Source organism: Glycine soja, chromosome 19, assembly GCF_004193775.1.
Source record: "Glycine soja cultivar W05 chromosome 19, ASM419377v2, whole genome shotgun sequence".
NCBI classification, from domain to species: Eukaryota; Viridiplantae; Streptophyta; class Magnoliopsida; order Fabales; family Fabaceae; genus Glycine; species Glycine soja.
The window spans coordinates 1,846,776-1,867,299 of record NC_041020.1 but is presented as its reverse complement, the minus strand read 5'-3'; the positions used below and the strand labels follow the sequence as shown (position 1 = coordinate 1,867,299).

General features: G+C 32.7%; 2 protein-coding genes, 1 long non-coding RNA gene and 1 pseudogene across 5 annotated transcripts; 2 read left to right on the top strand and 2 right to left on the bottom strand.

The window, feature by feature from the left end:
* On the bottom strand, positions 1-1,991 carry LOC114399506. 3 transcript variants are annotated; one of them, XR_003663747.1, is made up of 2 exons: positions 1,002-1,991; positions 1-841 (listed from the first exon to the last, which is right to left on the bottom strand). It is a non-coding gene; the product is annotated as an uncharacterized LOC114399506 (long non-coding RNA). The 3 variants fall into 3 exon arrangements; XR_003663749.1 differs by having other exon boundaries at positions 1,604-1,991; XR_003663748.1 differs by having other exon boundaries at positions 1,740-1,991.
* Positions 1,992-3,550: 1,559 nt separating this feature from the next.
* Positions 3,551-8,014, top strand: LOC114399384 (annotated as a pseudogene).
* Positions 8,015-12,695: 4,681 nt separating this feature from the next.
* Positions 12,696-14,476, top strand: LOC114399385 (CLAVATA3/ESR (CLE)-related protein 25-like). Its single transcript, XM_028361574.1, has 2 exons — positions 12,696-13,059; positions 14,181-14,476. Exons 1-2 carry the CDS (start codon positions 12,806-12,808, stop codon positions 14,218-14,220), a joined length of 294 nt encoding a protein of 97 aa, XP_028217375.1. The 5' UTR covers positions 12,696-12,805; the 3' UTR covers positions 14,221-14,476.
* A 3,294-nt stretch (positions 14,477-17,770) lies between these two features.
* On the bottom strand, positions 17,771-20,254 carry LOC114399089 (inactive LRR receptor-like serine/threonine-protein kinase BIR2). The gene has a single exon (XM_028361195.1). It carries the CDS (start codon positions 20,051-20,053, stop codon positions 18,221-18,223), a length of 1,833 nt encoding a protein of 610 aa, XP_028216996.1. The 5' UTR covers positions 20,054-20,254; the 3' UTR covers positions 17,771-18,220.
* Between the last annotated feature and the right edge of the window lie 270 nt (positions 20,255-20,524).

The following is a 20,524-nucleotide window of genomic DNA, read 5'->3' as shown; positions in this document are numbered from 1 at the left end:
TTGAAGAGCCAGGATACTAGGAGCTTTTACCCAAACAATCTTTTCAATCTTTTCAAGGATTCCCAAAAGCCAAACCATATTGTAGCATTGGCCATATACATGGAAATTGGACAATTACATTGACACACAAAATATCCAACCTAGGAATTCAGCAAGCTTCGTAGTTTGCAAGGACCAGACTCAAGCTCCTGGGTGGACAGTACTTGAGAGAGAAGGAAAGAGAAAAAAAGATCATGAGTTCGATCTTCTCTACTAACAAAATCTAACAATACTAACCATTAAAATTTACCAATAAAAGAAAAGTTTGACTAGAGAATCTCAAGCAACAAATAACTCCACCTCTAGATGCTGATATCAAAAGAGTTAAGTACCCAAACTGTATGGAAACAGATATCAGTACTAATAAGAAAACAGATAACCAAATTAAGCATGTTCGGCTGAGCATTCTAAAATAGAATTAATGTTCACATTTGATTCATATTCTAATAAGCATAGGTAAGATGTTACCATACTATCTATGGTGGCCACTGGTCAACATTCATCAATTGCTTTAGCCACAATGTTGTAAACCTGTCAGAGTTTTCAAAGAAACAAAATGCAGGCATGAGAGTATTTAAGCAAAGAAGAGCAATGGTTCATTGAGGAGTGGCATAGACATGACAGCATTCCCCACAAACTGAACACCATATATGAGATTTCAAGACTAAAAAAACTGCATGCCTTAGAAACAAACTAAGAGATTGAAAGATGGAAAGTGAGGAGAACTTGGATACTTGTTTGATCACCAAAATGAGCAATTTCTCACTCCCCAACCTGTTTCAACCCCTGAGGAATGAAAAACCTAGGAAAATAAAAACAGTTAAGTCAACAAATTTTTTCCACTATAGCACTTTTTAACAACCTAAAAGTATGCAGAGAAAAAGGGAACAAACGATAGCCTATATATGGAAAACAACATCAACATGAAAGTATTGTCAAACAATAAATGGTCATAAGTTTACCAGAAAATATAATCTGAAGCTTCAAAAAAATTCCACACTCCTGATATCTCTTCTGTTTATGCTTTTCAAATGGTAAAAGTCAGACAATGATAAACTGAACACGGATTCCTAAAGTCATTATCCAAAAATCATCAATTTCATTTCAAAACAGTTCCAGTCTATGCAGCAGTTACAAAGAATATATTGGCAAATATAACGTGAGGAAACTCTGTGATGACAATAAAATATGAGTGTAGTTTTGAAATTATTCCTCACTGTATAAAAAAACAAGAAACAAAGGAAAAAAAGAAATAAATCATAGTAGACCAGTCATGCAAATTCAATCTAGTGGCATTGTGCATTAAATTTTAGCTAATCAATTTAAAAGGTAAGGTGATTGCGCGCTGCGACATGGCACCAACAAAGTTTAGCAATTTAATTAATTTCTGTAAAACTTTAGGACAAGTTATATGAAAACCGTACATGACAGGTTACTCCTTACTCCACCACTAAAATTGAAAGAAAATAGGTATATAAGAAAATAGATGATCAAAACCTGTTGTGCATTCTCAAGTCTATTAATTAAGGAACTATAGGTGACTTGATTATATTGATAGGTTCACCTTTATCATGCATCTCATCAATAAGATCTCAAGATATCTGATCTTTTTTCCGATTTGCACAAATCATTAATAAGAGAATTGTAAGTCACTGTATCATGCATCTAATCAACAGTTCCTAATTAATACAGTGACTTACAATTCTCTTATTGATGAGGATGCTCAAAGAAACAAGGTCTGATTCAATTCCAATTTGTTTGGATGACATTGTTGTGCTGGTTGTATATCGACAGCAACGTACGTAATCGAATCGAGTCGAATATTGTTGTGTTTGGTTTGTTTATGTGGGAGAGAACAAAGTTGGTTTTGCGGCGATCTCAGCTTCAGCGCACCAGCATGTAACGATGGAGGGTTTTGGGTTCCCTGTGAATTGTGTTTGACCTCAGAAAATAAGATTATTTATTTTAATAATTAGGTCCATTATATCTCGGGTTGTAGCATATTAGTATATTAAATTTTAAGATTTTTATTTTAGTTTTTTATGTTTTTGAAATGTATTATTTTTATTTTTTTAAAAAATCTGTTAGAAATTTTAATGTTCTATTAACTTTAAATTTTAAAAAAATTAAAAAATAATTAAAATGATATATTTTAAAATTATAAAGGATCGGAATGAAATTTTTAAAATAAATAATTTATCAAAAGTGATATTAATTTTTTAAAATAATTAATTTTATATAATGACCGCTAAAAATCATCATTTATCTTTATTTTATTTTAAAAAATAAACAACTAAAAAATCATCATCTCCTTCAACCTCACTCAAATCTAAAAAGGTAAAAAAAATATAATATCACATATATTGAATCGGTAAACACATAATTTCGTTAGAACCATTAAAATTCTTATTCTCCTCATAGGAAAGTCAAAATCTTTCATGCAATTATGTGATTCGAAATAAAACAATCAGTCGAGATCAAAGTAAGAATTATCTATTTGATGAAAGACAAAAACATGATCCTAACTCGTCAATTAATCCATATATGAAAGTCTCAATGTGACTTTTTATGAGGTCTGTAAACAAGATCTCCATTGTCAACCAAGATTGGATCGAGCAAGTAAATGATTTCCCATTTAACATTTACGACTAGATTGGATGAGGTGACAATTATGGCTATGTAGAGAGGTTGTGGTAAAGATAAAAGTGAGGGTAGGGCAATAATCTTTTTGGATCAATAGAGAGAGGTAGAATGTAGAAGAAGAAATGGTCCTTACACATTGTGATTGAGAATAATTGGTGCATAAAATTATTATTGTTATTAAATGATTAAATTAAATAATAATAATAATAAGAGAATGTTTATTAACATAAAAGAGATTAAAAAAATCACTTTCAAACAATAGGGATTAAAAAAAATTAAAATACAAATTATGACAACTAAAAAAATCAATTTTAAATTAGAATGACTAAAAGATAATCAAAATATAAAATACATGGACTAAAAAAACCACTTCCAAACTATAAAAATTAATAAGGTAATAATCATAAAACTATAAGGACCAAATGAATAATTTAACATTTCATCTTTTATTCTAATATTTCAAAAATTCTATAATACTTTTTTTTTTCATTTTTCTTTCTCGTAAATAAAATAATAAATGATAAATGTTCATGTAACATTTTCTATACCAAATTTCAGTATTTCACTGCAAAAAAAAAAATCTAAATTTCACAAAAGAACAAAATATACCATGTGCTTGCATTATCATAACTTTTTTTTATGATCTTTTATGATTGTTACAATAAATATTTTATTTTTTAGTTTCTTAGTTAATTATTCAAGGACAGTGATTAACAACAACAATTTTTTAATTAAAAATAACACAATTTAATAAATTAACTATTTTTTTAATAAATAGAAATTTGAAATATGTTTTTTTCTTCTTCTTGTAATCCATAGGAGTAGAGATTAGACCAATTTTAACAAAAATCCAATATTACTATCTTCACCTCATCAAAGTTTCAGACTTTGAGTTCCTCCTCCCCTCTTAGATAAAGAAGACTTGTGAAGATATCTGACTGAGACTCAGTGACACTTATCAACTCAATCAAAACCATCTCTGTTCATTTAACAATGGCGGTTTTGTCGCCTCCAACACTCTCCTTACTCCTTCAAAAAACCAAGATTATTAATTTTCGGGTCACCACCACTTCCTCTTCTCACCTTCTTCTCCTCCTAACCCCTCTTCGTCTCTTACACCAGTAAGTCCATTATTCCTATATATATGCTACTTTACCCACATAAATAATAAAACATTATTAATTTTCATGTTCTAAGATTATTGCATTGCAATCTCGTATTTTTGCAGAATCCGGAAATGGGTTGGCCAGTGAGGACAAAAAAATCTTGCTTGACAAGTATGGCTACGATGTTGACGCTGATGAGTACTTTTCTCAGTCGTCTTCTAAGGTTATTTATGCTTCAAATATAATAAACCATCAATGTTGTCCCAAAGTATTACCCTTTCTCCCAAGTGGTCTATGAACTAATAATTTTTTCTTTAAGTAATTCTTGAACAAGTATTGAACTTCCATTACTTTAGTCTCTGAGTTTATATATTTCAGTAAAGTTCACAGACCAATTTGAAGAGTTTTTTTAATATTTGGGGACTACTTAAGTAGTTTTTTTTTTTTTTTTTTAATTTAGGGGTCACTTAGGTGAGAAGGTCATAATTTAAGAATGAAATTGGTGGTTACTCTATCTCATTAAAGGCTTTTGAAATTAATGCTACTGTTTAGTCCAAGAGGAGAAAGGACTCAAAGGAGCAACCAAGGAGAAGAGGAGGGAAGCAAGTGCAGGACCCACCAGAGGACCCTAAGCCTCCTCGTACTACCCATAAATTGCTTCAGGTATTCTCAATTTGGAATGCTAATTGATGACGAAAATAGAGGGCGGTTATTTTCGTATGTTCATAGAATAGATAGATTGCTAGAGTGAGGTTGTTTGTGAACTAAATTGTGAAAGTGATGCATTCCAAGGAATGTGTGTGCCCTACACTTTAGAGGAGTTTAATTTAATCCCTATTTTCCTTGACTGCACCCTACGTGTATGATGAATATCCAGCATTCCTAAAGGTTTTAAGATGGTGGGGATGTTTATGATGAATATCCCTCCCCCATACCTTCGCATAGCGAAGAGCCTCTGGGCAATGGGGTACGAAGTCTCCCTTAATTATGGGGTTCATATTTTCCTAGTCCTACAGTGGGTCATTCTTGATTTTTAAAGATTAAGAATAGAGGCAAGCTTATGGGGTATATCAATATGACTTGATTATTAACTCTTCTAAAAGCTTAACCTGGTAATGAATGAAGATATTTGGTCACATACTAGATGGAGATGAAAGTGATGATGGGCAAAACTGATTTTGATGATGATTTCATGGATGCTATCTGGGACTATATATTCTGTTTGTCTTATGAACTTAGGCTAATACTTTTATTTTTCTTCACCCAATTTGTGGGATATAGGATGGACCCACTTTGTGTGAAATATCTAAAAAAAGGCATGGTAATTTTATTCCATTTCTTTCCATACTACTACATTACATCCCATTCCAAATGTTGAGCATGCTATCAACTTATTAAGCTTTAACACTAGAATATTTTACTGTTTTATTTTGTTCTAAATGTTATGCTTAAGTAGTTAACTGCAAATTAATGTAATAAGTTAGATATTTAAACTGTTGTCTTATTTTTCTGATGTTAATGCCTCTTGCCTTTAGTTTGTCATGTACTTTTTAGCACCTCTTGCCTCAAAATGTTAAAACCTTAAGGGGTGATGACCTTGATTTACTGACTTTAAATCATATAGAAATTAGTATTTAAAAATAATGACAGTAGCCTTGGCTTTTATTTCCAATGACTATGAGGCTGGTAGGATGACTTCAAAACCACAGATGGGGTGACCAAATTTGAGTCCTATGGTAACAATGGGTGTTTGGCTAACTTTTTAGTTTTGTGAAATCATTTCTAAATCAATTTTGGGGCTGGTAGAATTGATTCTGAGAAAAGTACAAACTTTTCTATTGGTATAATTGATTTTGGGTGTGAAACGGACCCATGCAGGTTCTTGGTGGAACAGCTCGAAGAGTGAAGCTACTCTCACCAAAGGGCATGGATGTACGCCCCATGATGGAAGTGGTGAAAGGTGCAGCCTTTGATATATTACAGGTACCAGTTTCATGTTTTATTTCCTATGTAGCACACTTGTTTGCTAATTAATTATTGATATTGGGTTTCATCTAGTCTGTACAATTTCCTTGCTGCAACTTTCTTGTTACTAATAATTTTACTTTTTCAACACCAAGGCAGCTGGTGGCTGTCCTGCAGCTCTGAGACCTGGTCACTGGTTAGACTTGTATAGTGGTACAGGTTCTGTTGGAATTGAAGCACTCAGCCGAGGATGTTCTGAGGTATTAATGTTTTCAGTGACTAGTTTATATTCACTATTACGGATTGTGAGCTTTGCAAAAATTGTGATCACTTGTCAGATTATCTGAGCTATCTCCTATTTGACGGAATCAGCCTTCTGTTAAGAAATGGAATTATCAGATTATCATCTAGTTCAAGGAGATGCACAAAAGAATTTTCAATAATTTGTTTTTAAATTTTCCTGAAGATAATACTATTTTTTCCTGAAGTCTCTTGTTTATATGGTTGATCAGGTGCATTTAGTTGAGATGGATCCATGGGTTGTATCAGACGTGTTACGCCCAAACTTAGAGGAAACTGGATTCCTTGATGCCTCAGTCATACATACTGTCCGTGTGGAAAAATTCTTCGAACGTGCAGAGCAATTTGTAGGCATGTGTATCTTTTCCCTTTTAATTCCATTTTATGCATATCTACATAGCCTCTTAGTCAACCGGGATTAGGGTTATGCAAAATTATAGTGTTACAAAATGATTTATATTTTATAACACAGACCCACAAACACAAAATACTTTGAATTTAATTAGATTGCACTAACACTATAGATGTTTTCTACATTGTCATCCAATCATATTGCCATGAATGGTAAGATTGTTGAGTTTTGCAATAATTACTTTAAAATCATATCTAAGATGATTGCTAATTGGTTGATAGTATAGAAATCTTTACATTGACGTGTATCAAAATTAAACAGAAGTACTTTATGGCTTGAAATGTGAAATGCTTCAGTTTGATACACAATGTATTGCTTGGATAAGGATTTATCAGAAAATTATTTGGAAGCAAAATATCTTATATTTGTTCATTTTGTAATGTAACTACTGTTGACACTCTTATTCAAGTGAATGCAATAAATATTTCCATCGTTATCTTCCACCACCGACAACTGCCAAAGTGAGTATGCTAATACTAAAATTAGCACTGTAATTTCTTTTGTGTAAATTTGAATTGTTTACATGCAGGAAACCGTGGCCCATTTGATTACATTAGTGTCACCCCTCCATATACACAAGTTGACTATGGGGTGCTGATGAGGCAAATATCAGAATCATCCTTGATTGGAGAGAACACATTTATTGTATGTACTAGTTTCTTACTTTCTTATTGTTCTTGGTCCTAACGGTCTTCTTCTTATTAAGCTTATATTGAACTCACAGTCATGTTCTGATCTAGGTAGTTGAGTATGCTTTAAAAACTGACATGCTGGATTCTTGTGGAAGCCTTGTAAAGGTAATTCAAGTAACCAATATCACTGTGTCTGTATAACATATGCACTAATTGTCATCTGTTAATTTTTCTTGAAATTCTTTTGGCCTAATGGAGGTGCAGGACCTACATTTATGAATTTGTTATATACATGTGGATATTAATGATATGCACATCAATTTGAGCTGTGTAAATGGTTGTGTGCAACTACAGATAACTGACAGGCGGTTTGGCCGGACACTCTTGGCAATTTATGGACCAACATGGTCCCAGAATAAGAGATGACACATTCAAATACCAAAGTCGCAGTAAAGGCTGAAAAACATGCCGGTGCAATATTTTATCTGTTACAGTGGTCAACAGGAATTAGTTTTTGGCACCTACCTCACTTCTTCAAAAGCTGTAGTACAGTCTTATGTTGGTCCCTGCAACAGGCCATGTCATGTCATGTGGTGAATTATAATATCTTGTGTTCTTTTATATAACATGTGATCCCTCCTCAGCTGAAAATTGATTTTTTAAATGTAGATTAAGGTTTCATTACCCAACAATGGTTGGTCACAGTTGAAGTGGATTGTGATTGTAAGTGAACTTCATCTACAATATTAGTGAAATCATCACTAATCATGCTTAGTGTGTTTGGTTTCATGTTCACTGAGATTCATATCAAATTTGTAAAATAAAGCAGAAGTAACTGACAGTTATTTCAAGGGTGATGCTGATCCAAACATACGGGTTATCTTTCATTAAGCGATATTAAATTGTTTGATTTTTTTTATTATTATTATTTTGACATTCTACCATTTAATTATAATCAGTTGATTTCAATTTTCAACACAACCACAACTCTGTTTGATCTCTAGCTTTCATCCTATAAGTGCCTATTGTTCACATTATGATATTCCCCCTTGAACTATACAACCATGAGCCTTTCAAGGCCTTGTATGTCCATCCATTAAAATTTAAGATACAAGAGAGGTTTTGCCGGGAAAAAGTTTTGTTAAATTTTAATGAAAGTTATAGGATGATAGTAAAAGATTAATTATGTATGTGGTTATGTGTTGAAATTTAGTATATGTGATACAATATAAAGGGAAAATCAAACAATATCACTTAAAGGTACTTCTCTTCTTTTTTTAATTTATATGGGAAAGAAATTTGATACCACACTTTAACATCACAACTCTATTTGATCTCTAGCTTTCATCCTATAAGTGCCTATTGTTCACGTTATGATATTTTCCCTTGAACTAAACAACCATGAGCCTTTCAAGGCCTTGTATGTCCATCCATTAAAATTTAAGATACAAGAGAGGTTTTGCGGGGAAAAAGTTTTGTTAAATTTTAATGAAAGTTATAGGATGATAGTAAAAGATTAATTATGTATGTGGTTATGTGTTGAAATTTAGTAAATGCGATACAATGTAAAGGGAAAAGCAAACAACATTACGTAAAAGTGCTTCTCTTCTTTTTCTAATTTATATGGGAAGGAAATTTGACATCACACTTTAACCCAAAACCTTATTCTGATTTATGGGTCTTTTTTCCAGTTATATGGTGTTTAACTTTTCTATTTTTGTTCGATGTGAAATTTCACCTCACACTTGTAACCCAATAATATACATCAAGAAGAATGGATGGTGGAGAGAGAAAAGAGAAGATGAACTCATGATTTTGAGCGAACGTTAATCAAATCCAAGTCATTTCTATCATTAGTAAATAAAATATAATAATTAAAATTTTAAAATAAATAATTACATAATTTTAATTTAATCACATATTAAGTGATTAGGCCTTGGCAAGGTGACTATATCATGTCATCATTTAATAATAAAATGAGACTAAAGATAAATATTATTTAAAACACACAAAAATATAGATAATCAAAAATAAATTTTAGATAATAAATTAAAAATAACCTATTTTTTAGACCTGATAAATATATTTGATCCTTTTAAATAAATATAAAAAATATACTGGCTTTTTCTATACTTTATTAAGTGTGGAAGATGAGATGGATTTCTATACTGGAGCGTTTGGTCCTGAGAGAAAAATTATATGTTGTTGTTAGAGTATTAAGATGACTTTAATATAATTATATAAGCTATGGTTGATCATAGTCAATCATGACTTAAGAGTAACCCTTGAATTCAAGACTGACGCTAGATATAATCCTTAACCTTTTTCTTTCTTTTTCATCATATAATTTTATCACATTTGTTGTTTTTCCCAAAAAAAAATCTTTCATTCTACTTTTTTTTTTCCATCTCATACATTCCATGTTAGGATTCACAATTATCTTAAGTAAATAATTTTAGTGAAAGTTTCTCATCCTAACTATGCACATGTCCTTTCTATACAGATCAGACACCTTTCAATCTTATCTCTTCCCCTCTTCTTTAGATGATTCTAATAATATTCTCAATCTTGAGAGTTTTCAGAGAATAATTATATCTTGATCCAAACCTACCCCTTTTTTGGTTACTTCAAATTTGATTTCTAGTCCTACTTTCCTCCACCTTTTTATTTATTTTTTCGTTTTATTTTTAACTTTTTATTTTTTAAATACGTCCAATTGAAATATGTTCAAAAATCACAATTGCAAAATAGAATTACTTGAAATATAATTCTAAATATTTTTTTAAAAGAATGACTAAATTACTGTTTTTTAACATGTTAAATTGATATAATAACAATTTCAAGAATATTTATCTAAATACATAAAAATAGGCATTCTCTTAATATCTTTTTATAACTCATTTTTTTCCCAACCTCTTTCTTAGCTGCAAACAAGTTATATAAAAGTGTACAAATGAAATTTCTAAAATAAAAGAATATGTATATTACTTCTATGGGTGGGACATTGGGATGTTAGAATCACTTTGGTGCTAGAAAACGTGATTCTAGTATTCGAGACACATTTGAAGTGCGAATGCGATTTCATCCAATCATCAACCATGCAAAACACGCTTTTATAGGTCTTTTTAAGAGGGAAAATCTACAAGTAGAAAACATGATAGCTTGATTAAGATCCCGAACCGCAAATGATAAACTGAAAATGAGATGAATCTTGTGATAAAAAGCTCGTGGTCTAAACAAGAGGCATAAAGTTTCTCATCCACTAACACTCCATTCATTGAATTTAGACTTGTACTTTCACCGTTGAAGGTGCATTCATTTGTTCTACACTATGCAATGACAAATTCAAACACCATGCCCACTAGAATCAACATTTGTAACACGATTATGTTTTCATTTATGATTTTTTTTAATGATATGCACGTATGTAAAACAATTTTACATTATATTTTCAGATCACTTGTATTATGAGTTATTATTCAATCACATGTTAAAGTGACTTTTAGAATAATTATCGTAAAATTTAGTAAATTTATCATGCATATTGATAAATTGTTTACGGTGTTATTATATAGTCTATTTATCATATTTTTAAAATTTTATACAAGAAATTATAAAAACAACGTTATGTTACATTATTTTCCTTATTTCTTATATGAATATTTAAAAATAAAGAAAAAATAAAAACAAAATAACATTTCTATAATTAAGAGTGATGACAAAATATAAACATTTATGACATTTGTTTAACAATTTAATTTAACTATTTCGACAGCGTAATTTTTTTTATACTGACATATAATTATAAATTGTCATATATATTAAGGTTAATAATTTTTGTAAAATTTTTATTTTTGACGATTTATAATTGATCAAGAGTGTAAAATTCTTTACTTTTGTAGTGTATGCAAATGATTATTTTTCAATTAAACTAACTATATTTTGGTATGTAATATAATCTCTAGTCTGTCATTTTAGCTTTATTCTACATAACGCATATGCAATGCTTCGACCCCCCGCAACAATGAAAATAATAATAAAAAAACCAAGTATCCTCAACTTCCAAGTTTTGAATCCTTGTTCTCAGGGATTCTCGAAGAGTTGCACAAATATATAAAAAGAAGGGTAACCCCATTTTGGTTCTAGATGTCCAATGACAAAATCATGATGCGTTCATATTTTAAGGATTAAATTAATGTTATGAAAATCTTTGAAAAACCAGATCTCGAGTTATTCTGAAAATAATTTTAAATCAATTTGTACATTTTAAAAAATAAACTACAAAGAGGCAGAAAATAGATTGGATTGAACTACTTAAGCAATATATATATATATATTAATTTTAAGATGCTTTGAATTTCACTTTAATGATGTTTAAACTTTAAGCAAGTTTGTGACTTAGATAAATGAATCCTATAATGTCTTTCAGGGAAAGCGGGTCACTGTCTTGATTCTTTCAATATAGTTAAACTTCAATTGTAATTATAATTCTGATGCATTTGTAATTTTGTTCCTTACATTACATGTTCAAAGATCAGCACTTCACTTAAATTGCCACAGATTTCAGTTTAATTCCTTCAAAGTACAAACCCAGTGAGAGTTAAGAGTTAGAGGAGATCACAGTGAGATCCCCTTTCCTAGTTGCATGAAAATGCACAACCCCAGCAAAGAGAGTTCAAGTGGACACCTTTTTTTACACCTAAAGAGGCTCAAATAACTAACTTTTTCTGATTCGTTGGCCTTTTATGTTTGTCCATGCTCTCTTCACTCTTTCTCCCAACTCCCATTTTCTCTCTCTCTCTCTCTCTCTCTCTCTCTCTCTCTCTCTCTCCCTCCCTCTCCCCACACAACACACACTAGCAAATTTTTAGTACTCCATTAGTTTCTGTTCATAGGTTATTAATTAGAGTCTAATTTTGATACATTATTATTAGTATAAAGTTTTTTACTTTAGATTAATTTAAAAATCATCCTAAATATAATTCTCAAAATAATTATTACAAAAAAGTTAACAATTTTATAATGTATTTGAAACAATATCGTGTCTCCACATCCATTATAAAAGAGACCCAACTGATGCAAAATCTACTTCTTATTACTTCTTAGTTCTTATGAATGTGTAGAGAGAGCGTCGATCTACACTGTAACATTGGTTCCAAACACACTTATTACACATGAGAATATTTTTTTGGTTTCTCATTCGTATACTTCAAACACATACTTATGATACATCACAATTCATTATTGAGTGATATTGTAAAAAATCTTTGCAATGTCAATATATTTCAATTAAATTGTATTACTTAGTACTATTAATTTAATAGTTTTTTTTATCATTTTTATATAAAAAAATAACCATACGTATTCATAATTTTAGTAGGAGTACTTATATAATGCTTTAGGAGTATTGAATTTTTTTTCACACACACCCCAATATAGAACAGTGTCTGCCTTTAAATAGAACCAGTCTCTCTAAGCCCGCCAAGTTAGGAATCAGAAAGTCCTTCTCTGTTGCTCTCTCTTTCTTTTCTTTTCTTCTCTCTCTCTCTCTCTCTCTCTCTCTCTCTCTATATATATATATATATATATATATATATATATATATACTTCTTATATTTTCTTTGAGTGATCAATGCCACAATGTTGCTGAAGCATTCTCACACCTTTGCACAGGGAGGAAAATCAAACTGATAAAGAGGGGTGAAGATATGGGTGTTGGTGGTGTCATTAGTTGTAAAAAGTTGCTTCTTGGAGCCTTGGTATCTTTAGGAGTCATCTGGTTTATGTTCCTTGCAATCTCAGTGAACCGTCAAACCAAGAGGACAGTGCTAGTTCCAATGAATGTTATCTCAAAGCATTTGAAGTTGGTTAGCATGCAGAGGCATGCCCTGCATTCAAATTCTGGACTATTCATTGTGAGCAAGAGAAGAGTGCCAAATGGACCTGATCCAATACACAACAGGTACACACATTTACCAAATTAATACTTTATGATACTTTTTGTTCATGTAATTTGCATGGCTTACTACATTAAGAAAAATATAAAAAAAAAGAATTGTGGGTGGTTAAGTGTTTTGGTAAAGCTGCAGGATCATAGAGTAAGGTAATCCATCTTGGCTTGGGGCCCTAACTTCTTGTGTTCATGCAAATAAATAATAGCATGTTTGGTTTTACGTTTTTCTCATACGAGGTGATGTGCGTCTTAAGAGAAGCAATTGTTTGTTATTTTTGCATTTATTTTCATTATTTGACATGGAGTTGAAGTGGAAGGTGCGGTCCAATACATCTCCAAACATACATTAGTGAAAAATGTGAAATGTGTGTTTGAAGATGCATTAAACATGCAAATTTCACTTCAATTTCACGTCAAATAATGAGAATAAATACACAAACAATAAATGATAAGATGCATGTTGTCTAATATGTTGTCAAGATGTCTTAATTTTGTTTCATTTCAAATTTGATTTTGTGGCTAATGTGCTAGGAGCCTGGTTTTCATATGTTCAAAATAGGTTAAAATAAGAATAGACATTGTTGAAAGCAATTTCATTCTATTCATTACATTAGGCATAGCCTTGTACAAATTTTTTTGCCACTTAGCTAAAGGGGTGATGGAGCATGATGGACTCATACTTGATAATTTTTCACTCTTTTTCAAAAGCTTCTTTAATTTAACTAGCAATCTTTCTCTTATTTTCATGAGAAACCGAAAAAAGACATTGGGTGTAGAACTGTACCACTTTAGTTATTGGGGGAAAAAAGAATTCGGTGACTCCTTTTTCCTTTCTATGGAAAGCTTGATTAATTTATTGGAGGATCATGAACTACTTTTAGCCTCATTTGAATTTAACAATCCAATTCATGTCTTATTCGATTTTCTGCCTATTGATTTTATGTTAAATACTCTATATTTGAGGACCCATTATGATGATTATCATACTATTCCTGTTTGCACTGCGCATCTTGCCTTACCATGGAATTTCATGTCATTTCATTTCTGTTCACATCGTTTAGCTCACCTCTTTGTCTCTCTCATATTCTTAATATTTTTGTGTAATTAATGTATATGAATGAATTATTCAGGAGAGTGGTGAAAACTAGACGGCCACCTACACAAGCCTGAGCATTGCATCGTGAAGTTCCAAAACTAGTGTGAGGAAAAAATTATAGAAGAATTTTTGCTATTCTCTAGTGGAAGAATCCAGAGTGTGTTCTATAAGATGATGTTGTTACATAGTATTGCAAGTGTTTTGGAGAGGTCATAAGTGTGATCCTTAATGTTCTCTATTTTTTTCTTCTTCTCTTTGAATTGTACCTTTGATGGTGTTGTAAATCAAGGCCTTAGGAAATAAAGTAACCAAATTTTGGATGCAACTCAACTATGTCCTTAAATTCTTGAAGTGAAAAAAAAATGTGCAATTTATGGCCGTAGCTAGGAATGCGTGAATAAGTGAAATGGTGTATGTTTTTATCATCATTCTTATCCTAAAAATTACACGTGAGGACCTTGAGAAAGACTACACTTTTGAAGGCTACACAGTATACTGTTTACTTTTTCCTACTCAAATCTAGAGAGAGGGAGAGAGATTTGTGGTTAGGAATATAGTAAGGGGAAAAAACAAGACAAACCATTCCAAATTGGATTATTTGGAGCGGTACACAATAAATAAAGGCCTAGTCTCCATGCATCAAATTATTAGGCTTTAATTTTTTAGCAATCTTTTGAGAATTCCTTTTATGGTGGCACCCTCTTTTAAGTGCCTTGTGTTCAACAAAGCACTTTCCTTAATTTAAAGTTTATACAATTAAACAACTCCTTTTCTTGTATAAAAAAATAACATGGGTTTTGTTTGCCATGCCATGTGGACCTATAGTGATGCCACTTAGTTACTAATTAAGAAGGCAAAGTGAACATACAAATTATAAACATAAAACATACATCATAACTGCTTGCTCAATTATAGGTTTCAACTAGACACTATGAATAGCCAAAAAAACAAGGTTTTGTCGGTTAAACCACGTATTTTGCAAATCCTAAACAAATGATTATCATAGATTAATCAATTAAGGAGATGTTGCAAATTCAGGCATCCCACTAAAGCCAAATAAGCAAAGGAGCAATCCCTGCCCGCTGCTTTATCTTTATCTTTGCTTTTTCTTTCTGGTCTGATTTCTATAGATTCGAGAAGGATGTGACTTGGTCCAAAGAAACTGAGATTCAAAATTATGAATCTGTTTCATTTTTCCTCCATTGCATGGGAGACAGATTCTCACCCCTGCCAGTTCTTGTTTCTCTTTTCTGAATATATTGGCAGATGCAAAAACCAGATGAGTCTGCTCAATTGAATCACAAAGTGTCCTACATCATGTCCATGTTTTCAATTATCAAAAGCTTGTGGATCTCTAAGGGGGTCCCACATCCTGGCTTGTCTACTTACTATTTAGTGCAACTTAGGAGCAGAGGCTGCATTGCACTTAAAAAACTATATTTACTATCTTAGAATAAAATTATCAGTATATCAACGATTTACGCTCAATTGCTCAATTGATTGAGTAATGCCAGTGAATTATTGTAAATTTTTTAGTATTTGAGTTTGATTTTTATGAATAAAGAAAAATAGCAATCTTGTGTGTTATGGGCTCTAATTGGAAAAAATTATCTTGTTTTTTTATCTTTAAGAATCGAAAAGAGAGTTTATAACAACACATATATTCAAGTTTATATGTATGAAATATCATCTGTTGTGGAAAATTAATTAGTTAAATAAATTTAAGTATCTCGAAAGATTAATTCTACCTCTTGGGTAAGAATACTCTACATCCTTCAATTGTTTGTTTATTTGAAGTGAAATTTCCATACTCCTCCCCCATTTTACGCAATATAAGGTTCAAAGTCATTGTTTTTTTTTTCTTTTTTATCGGCTCAAAGTCATTGATTCAATCATCTTGTTTAAGTCATTGCTTAGCTTGATTGCAACGGTCCACATAAGTTGTTGTCACCCTTTACTTTTCTAAACTAGGAACATTGACCAATTAATTTTCCATTCTATTATTATTAATAAGGAGAAATTTAACGGAGAAAATTCCTTCCACACGAAGTATGTGTCTGACTTGGCCGAAACGTGACGGGTAAAATGACAAAAGTGTTTTACTAGGGTCTATGATAAATGGCTTTGCCTATTGTTTATCAACTACTAAGTTTGTGTTTGGAAAAGGATTAGAGACTTGATTTATTACATCACACGAGCACTATTAGTTTTAGTTTTTACGTTTTTCACATCAAAAACATGACTTATTGGTCGTAAAATGTGTTTCTAATCTCATTCTAAATTAAATAGGCACATTTGAAAAAGCTTTTACATGTCTATGAAAATTATTTATGAATTCTATAGATTGTTTAAACTAAATTTTTTAAAAATCGTGTTAAAATTTATATCATAAGTTTTCAAATGACGATAATATATTAAATAAGTATTCCTTTCAGCTATTAAATAAGTACAGCTTGAATCAACATCATAAGTTGTAATTTCATGTCTTTTGTATTTTACCCTAGAAAAATTGCCAAGGCCTTAACAAATAGTTTCTTCAAACAATTTATGTTGGACCGGTCCAACAACTAAATTTCTGTAAAGTAAAATAATTAAATTATCGAATACATTACACATTCCTGTACAAGCTAATGGATAATACAAATTAGAGTAATTTTATTTTTATTTACTAAATCTTTATATTATCCCCTTTATTAATTATATTAAAAATATATTAAATATTTCTCAAGTTCTCAAAATATTAAATAAAAATAAATTTTATTTTATATTTTCTTAAAAATATTAGAAAGACTTACAAGAGGATTTGTAGAAAAATATAGTGTTAATAAATCTTTTCTTCCAATGGTACCAGGGAATAATGCGTAACACTACTACTACACGAGATATCAACCCTTCAATTTTATTAATATAATATAGTTTATATTATTAAATGAAAAATTAAAAGAATGATCGATGGGATCATAGAACTTGACAATCTCAAATTGTTTACCACATTAGAGAATCCCTTCCCATGATTCACATAGATTATTTGCATCTTTCTTTCTACTTTTGGGATGCTAATATTGCCAAAAATGTTTCCTAGGCGATTGCTACACTGTAATTTATCTGTTTGGATAACACCATGAATCAATTCTATTCCTTAAAATCATGGCGGTACCATGAAAAAGTATAAACAATTATTTGTTGTTTTACCTTCACCATGAAAAAAATAAATGATTATTATTTCTCACCATAAATCTAATCCAAACACACTATTAAGGAAAGATCAAGCTAGCATTAGAGTCTGAACTAACAATCTTTAGCTTCATTCTCAAACATCCATATAATTTTTCTAGTGATATAATCATTACATTTCTCTAGAGTACAGACAAGTCAAATTTACATTGTTAATGGTGGGTTTGATTTTGGTTCATGAAGCAAGTAGTAGTAGTAGTTACGTTTCAAATGCATGGTGTTCGAGCACAAGGCCAACTTGTCAAACAGATCAAATCCCGTTATAACAATATATTAATTGCTAAACTTCAAATGCATTAGGATAAACAATTTAATTAAGTGCTGATTCAACAATATCTTTTTACATGGAAACTTATGTCATAAAAATAATAAATCAGTTCCCCCATGAACTTTCAAATGCTTACCTAGCTTTTTTTATTTATTTATTTATACAGAAATTAAATGCTTCAGACATTCCAACAATTAGATCTAAATGAATAAAACATCATGAGGAGATGTCTTTACAGAGCACAAGTAGATGCCCAATTTTTTTGACTTGAGGACATATATATAGTTTGAGGATTCAAATCCTAAGCATATTCCAAACATTTTGGACATCATTAGAGATTGCCTTTGCTTTCAAGAAACAGTGAAACAAATAATAAGATCTCATAAAAACTAACCTACCAGAAAGTTTATTATATATCATACAATACAACTATACCTGATTAGGGTCACCCATGGACATGCTCAAACCATAAACATTAGCACGATTCTGAGAACTCTCCACTATAAAATAGTAATCTCAGTGAGAACAATCTCTCATCAGCGTCTCATACTGCAATAATGCTTCCTCAAGAACTATGTCACAACCTCGTTTTCTGGCTTACCAAAGATCAAGGGAAATTCATCATCATGTTCAAAGAAACTCTGTTCTTTGGATATGCTCTTTATGGAATGATAAACCTGGTACATAGACCATCTATCCTTGGGGCGAGAAACCACACAATTCATTGCAGTTTTCAGAAACTGCAGAATCTCCTCATCGTGTCCCCTTCCGGATATGGCTTTATCAATGCAATCCTTGATTCGGCCAGAACTAGAATGCATATTCACCCAATCCACCAAGCTACCCTTGAACTCCGCCTCCCCATTGCTTACATCAAGAGGTTTTCGCCCAGTCACCAACTCCAAAAGCAAAATACCAAACCCATACACATCCCCTTTCAACGAAGCAACAAGTGTACTAGGATACTCTGGCGCAATGTACCCGAGCTCCCCCAAATCACCATTCACAAAACTACCATTCGAGTCTGAAGCCATGAGCCTTGCGAGCCCAAAGTCCATCAACCGGGCATCGAACTCCTCGTCAACAAGAATCACACTGGAGCAAATGTTCTGCTGTATGATCGGAGGGTGGCAGCCATGGTGCAGCCACGCAAGCCCCCTCGCCGCACCCAACCCAATCCTAAACCTCATCAACCAATCCAACGCATCACCACCGTTCCTATGCAACAACGAATACAGCGTCCCATTCGACATGTGCTTGTAGACCAACAGCTTCTCCTCCTCCACAACACAGTACCCCAACAGTGGCGCCAAATTCGGATGCCTAACCTGCCCCAACCGATTCATCTCCATCCCAAACTGCTTCTCCCCGATCCTGCACACACTCAACCGCTTCACCGCGAGTGCAGACCCATCCGGAAGATCAGCCTTATACGTTGCTCCCGTCCTGGTTGTGAAAAGAACATTCTCCTCGCTGAAATTACTAGTAGCAGCCATCAAATCCCCCAACTTCAACTTCACAATAGGCTTCTGAAAGAGACTAACCTGCACAAGCTTATACCCTCTTAACCTCATAGCCCAATCACCACCACCACCACCACCAACACCACCAGAACCAACCCCATAACCCTTCTTCTTATTCTTCCCACTCAAATGGTACCACCACCACAACCCAAAAGCCAGCAACAATGAAGCAGCAGCACCAAACACCCCAGCAGCAATAATAATAGCAAGATTCTTCTTACTAATCCCACCACACTTTCCTCCAAGAGGACCCCCACATAACCCACTATTCCCTTCAAAACCCTCCCTATCAAATCCATTGAAAAACGCAGGAATTGTTCCAGTAAGCCTATTATTGGCCACAGAAAACTTCTTGAGCCTACCCAAATTCCCAAACTCAAATGGAATCGAACCAGAAAGCTGATTATTCGACAACACCAACTCATTAAGATATGAACAGTTATCAATTGTGGGTGGAATAACCCCAGAAAGCTGGTTACTTGACAAATCTATAGAAACCAAAAACGGCATCCAAGTACAGATCTCATGTGGGATCTCCGAAGAGAAAGAATTTGAAGCAAGATCCAACCTTTGAATGCTCTTTCCACAGTATTTTAGAGCCTCGGGGATCTTACCCGAGAGCTTGAAGTCTTGGAGGTCCAAACCTATGACGCGGTTCTCCCTTTGGTTCCAGCAAGACACGCCGACAAAATCGCAGATGAAACCTACGGTTGTGTTGTCGAAGCGCCAGTTGCTGAGGCGGTTCAGAGGGTCGGAGAGGGTTTCTTTGATGCCCTTGAGACATGTCACGTCGTCTTCGACCTGCGACGAAACAAAGAAGAGGTGGAACCCCAACAAGCTCAACAGAAGGAGCGAGGAGGAAAAGGTGTTGCTGCGATCCATGGAAGGGAAAACGGGTTGTGGGGGGTGTGAAAGGTTTGATTTTTAAGGTGGGGTTTGGGTTTGGGTCTAGCCCTGTTGTTGGGAAGGTGGTGCCATTGACTTGTGGGGGGTGCGAGGAAATGTGGAGATAAAAGTGCAGAGAATGTGAGAGGAAGTTAATTGAAGGTGGAATTTTGTTGTGGGTGGGGTGTTAACTTTAATCAAGAGAAAAAAGAAAAAGAAAAAAAAAAAAGGAAGAAATTGTTGGTTTTTGGTTTTTGGAGGTGTGTACAGTGGGGATTTGGTGATTGAAAAGAGCTGGTTTGACTGGACTTTCTGATTGGATCAGGGTCTTTGACTGAGGTTCTCTTTATTCATCCACTGTGTGAATGATGACAATGGTTTAGCTGCGTTTATAAATAGCACACCATTTTTATTTGTAACCTCACGACATGAATTGCTGCTGGAGATTGATGGTAGTTTTTTTTTTTT

Excerpts from the sequence above, each read along its gene's own strand:
- LOC114399089 (XM_028361195.1), bottom strand. The coding sequence starts at position 20,053 with ATGGATCGCAGCAACACCTTTTCCTCCTCGCTCCTTCTGTTGAGCTTG.
- LOC114399385 (XM_028361574.1), top strand. The coding sequence starts at position 12,806 with ATGGGTGTTGGTGGTGTCATTAGTTGTAAAAAGTTGCTTCTTGGAGCC. Across the intron at positions 13,060-14,180 it reads CCTGATCCAATACACAACAG|GAGAGTGGTGAAAACTAGAC; the intron begins GTACACACATTT and ends TGAATTATTCAG.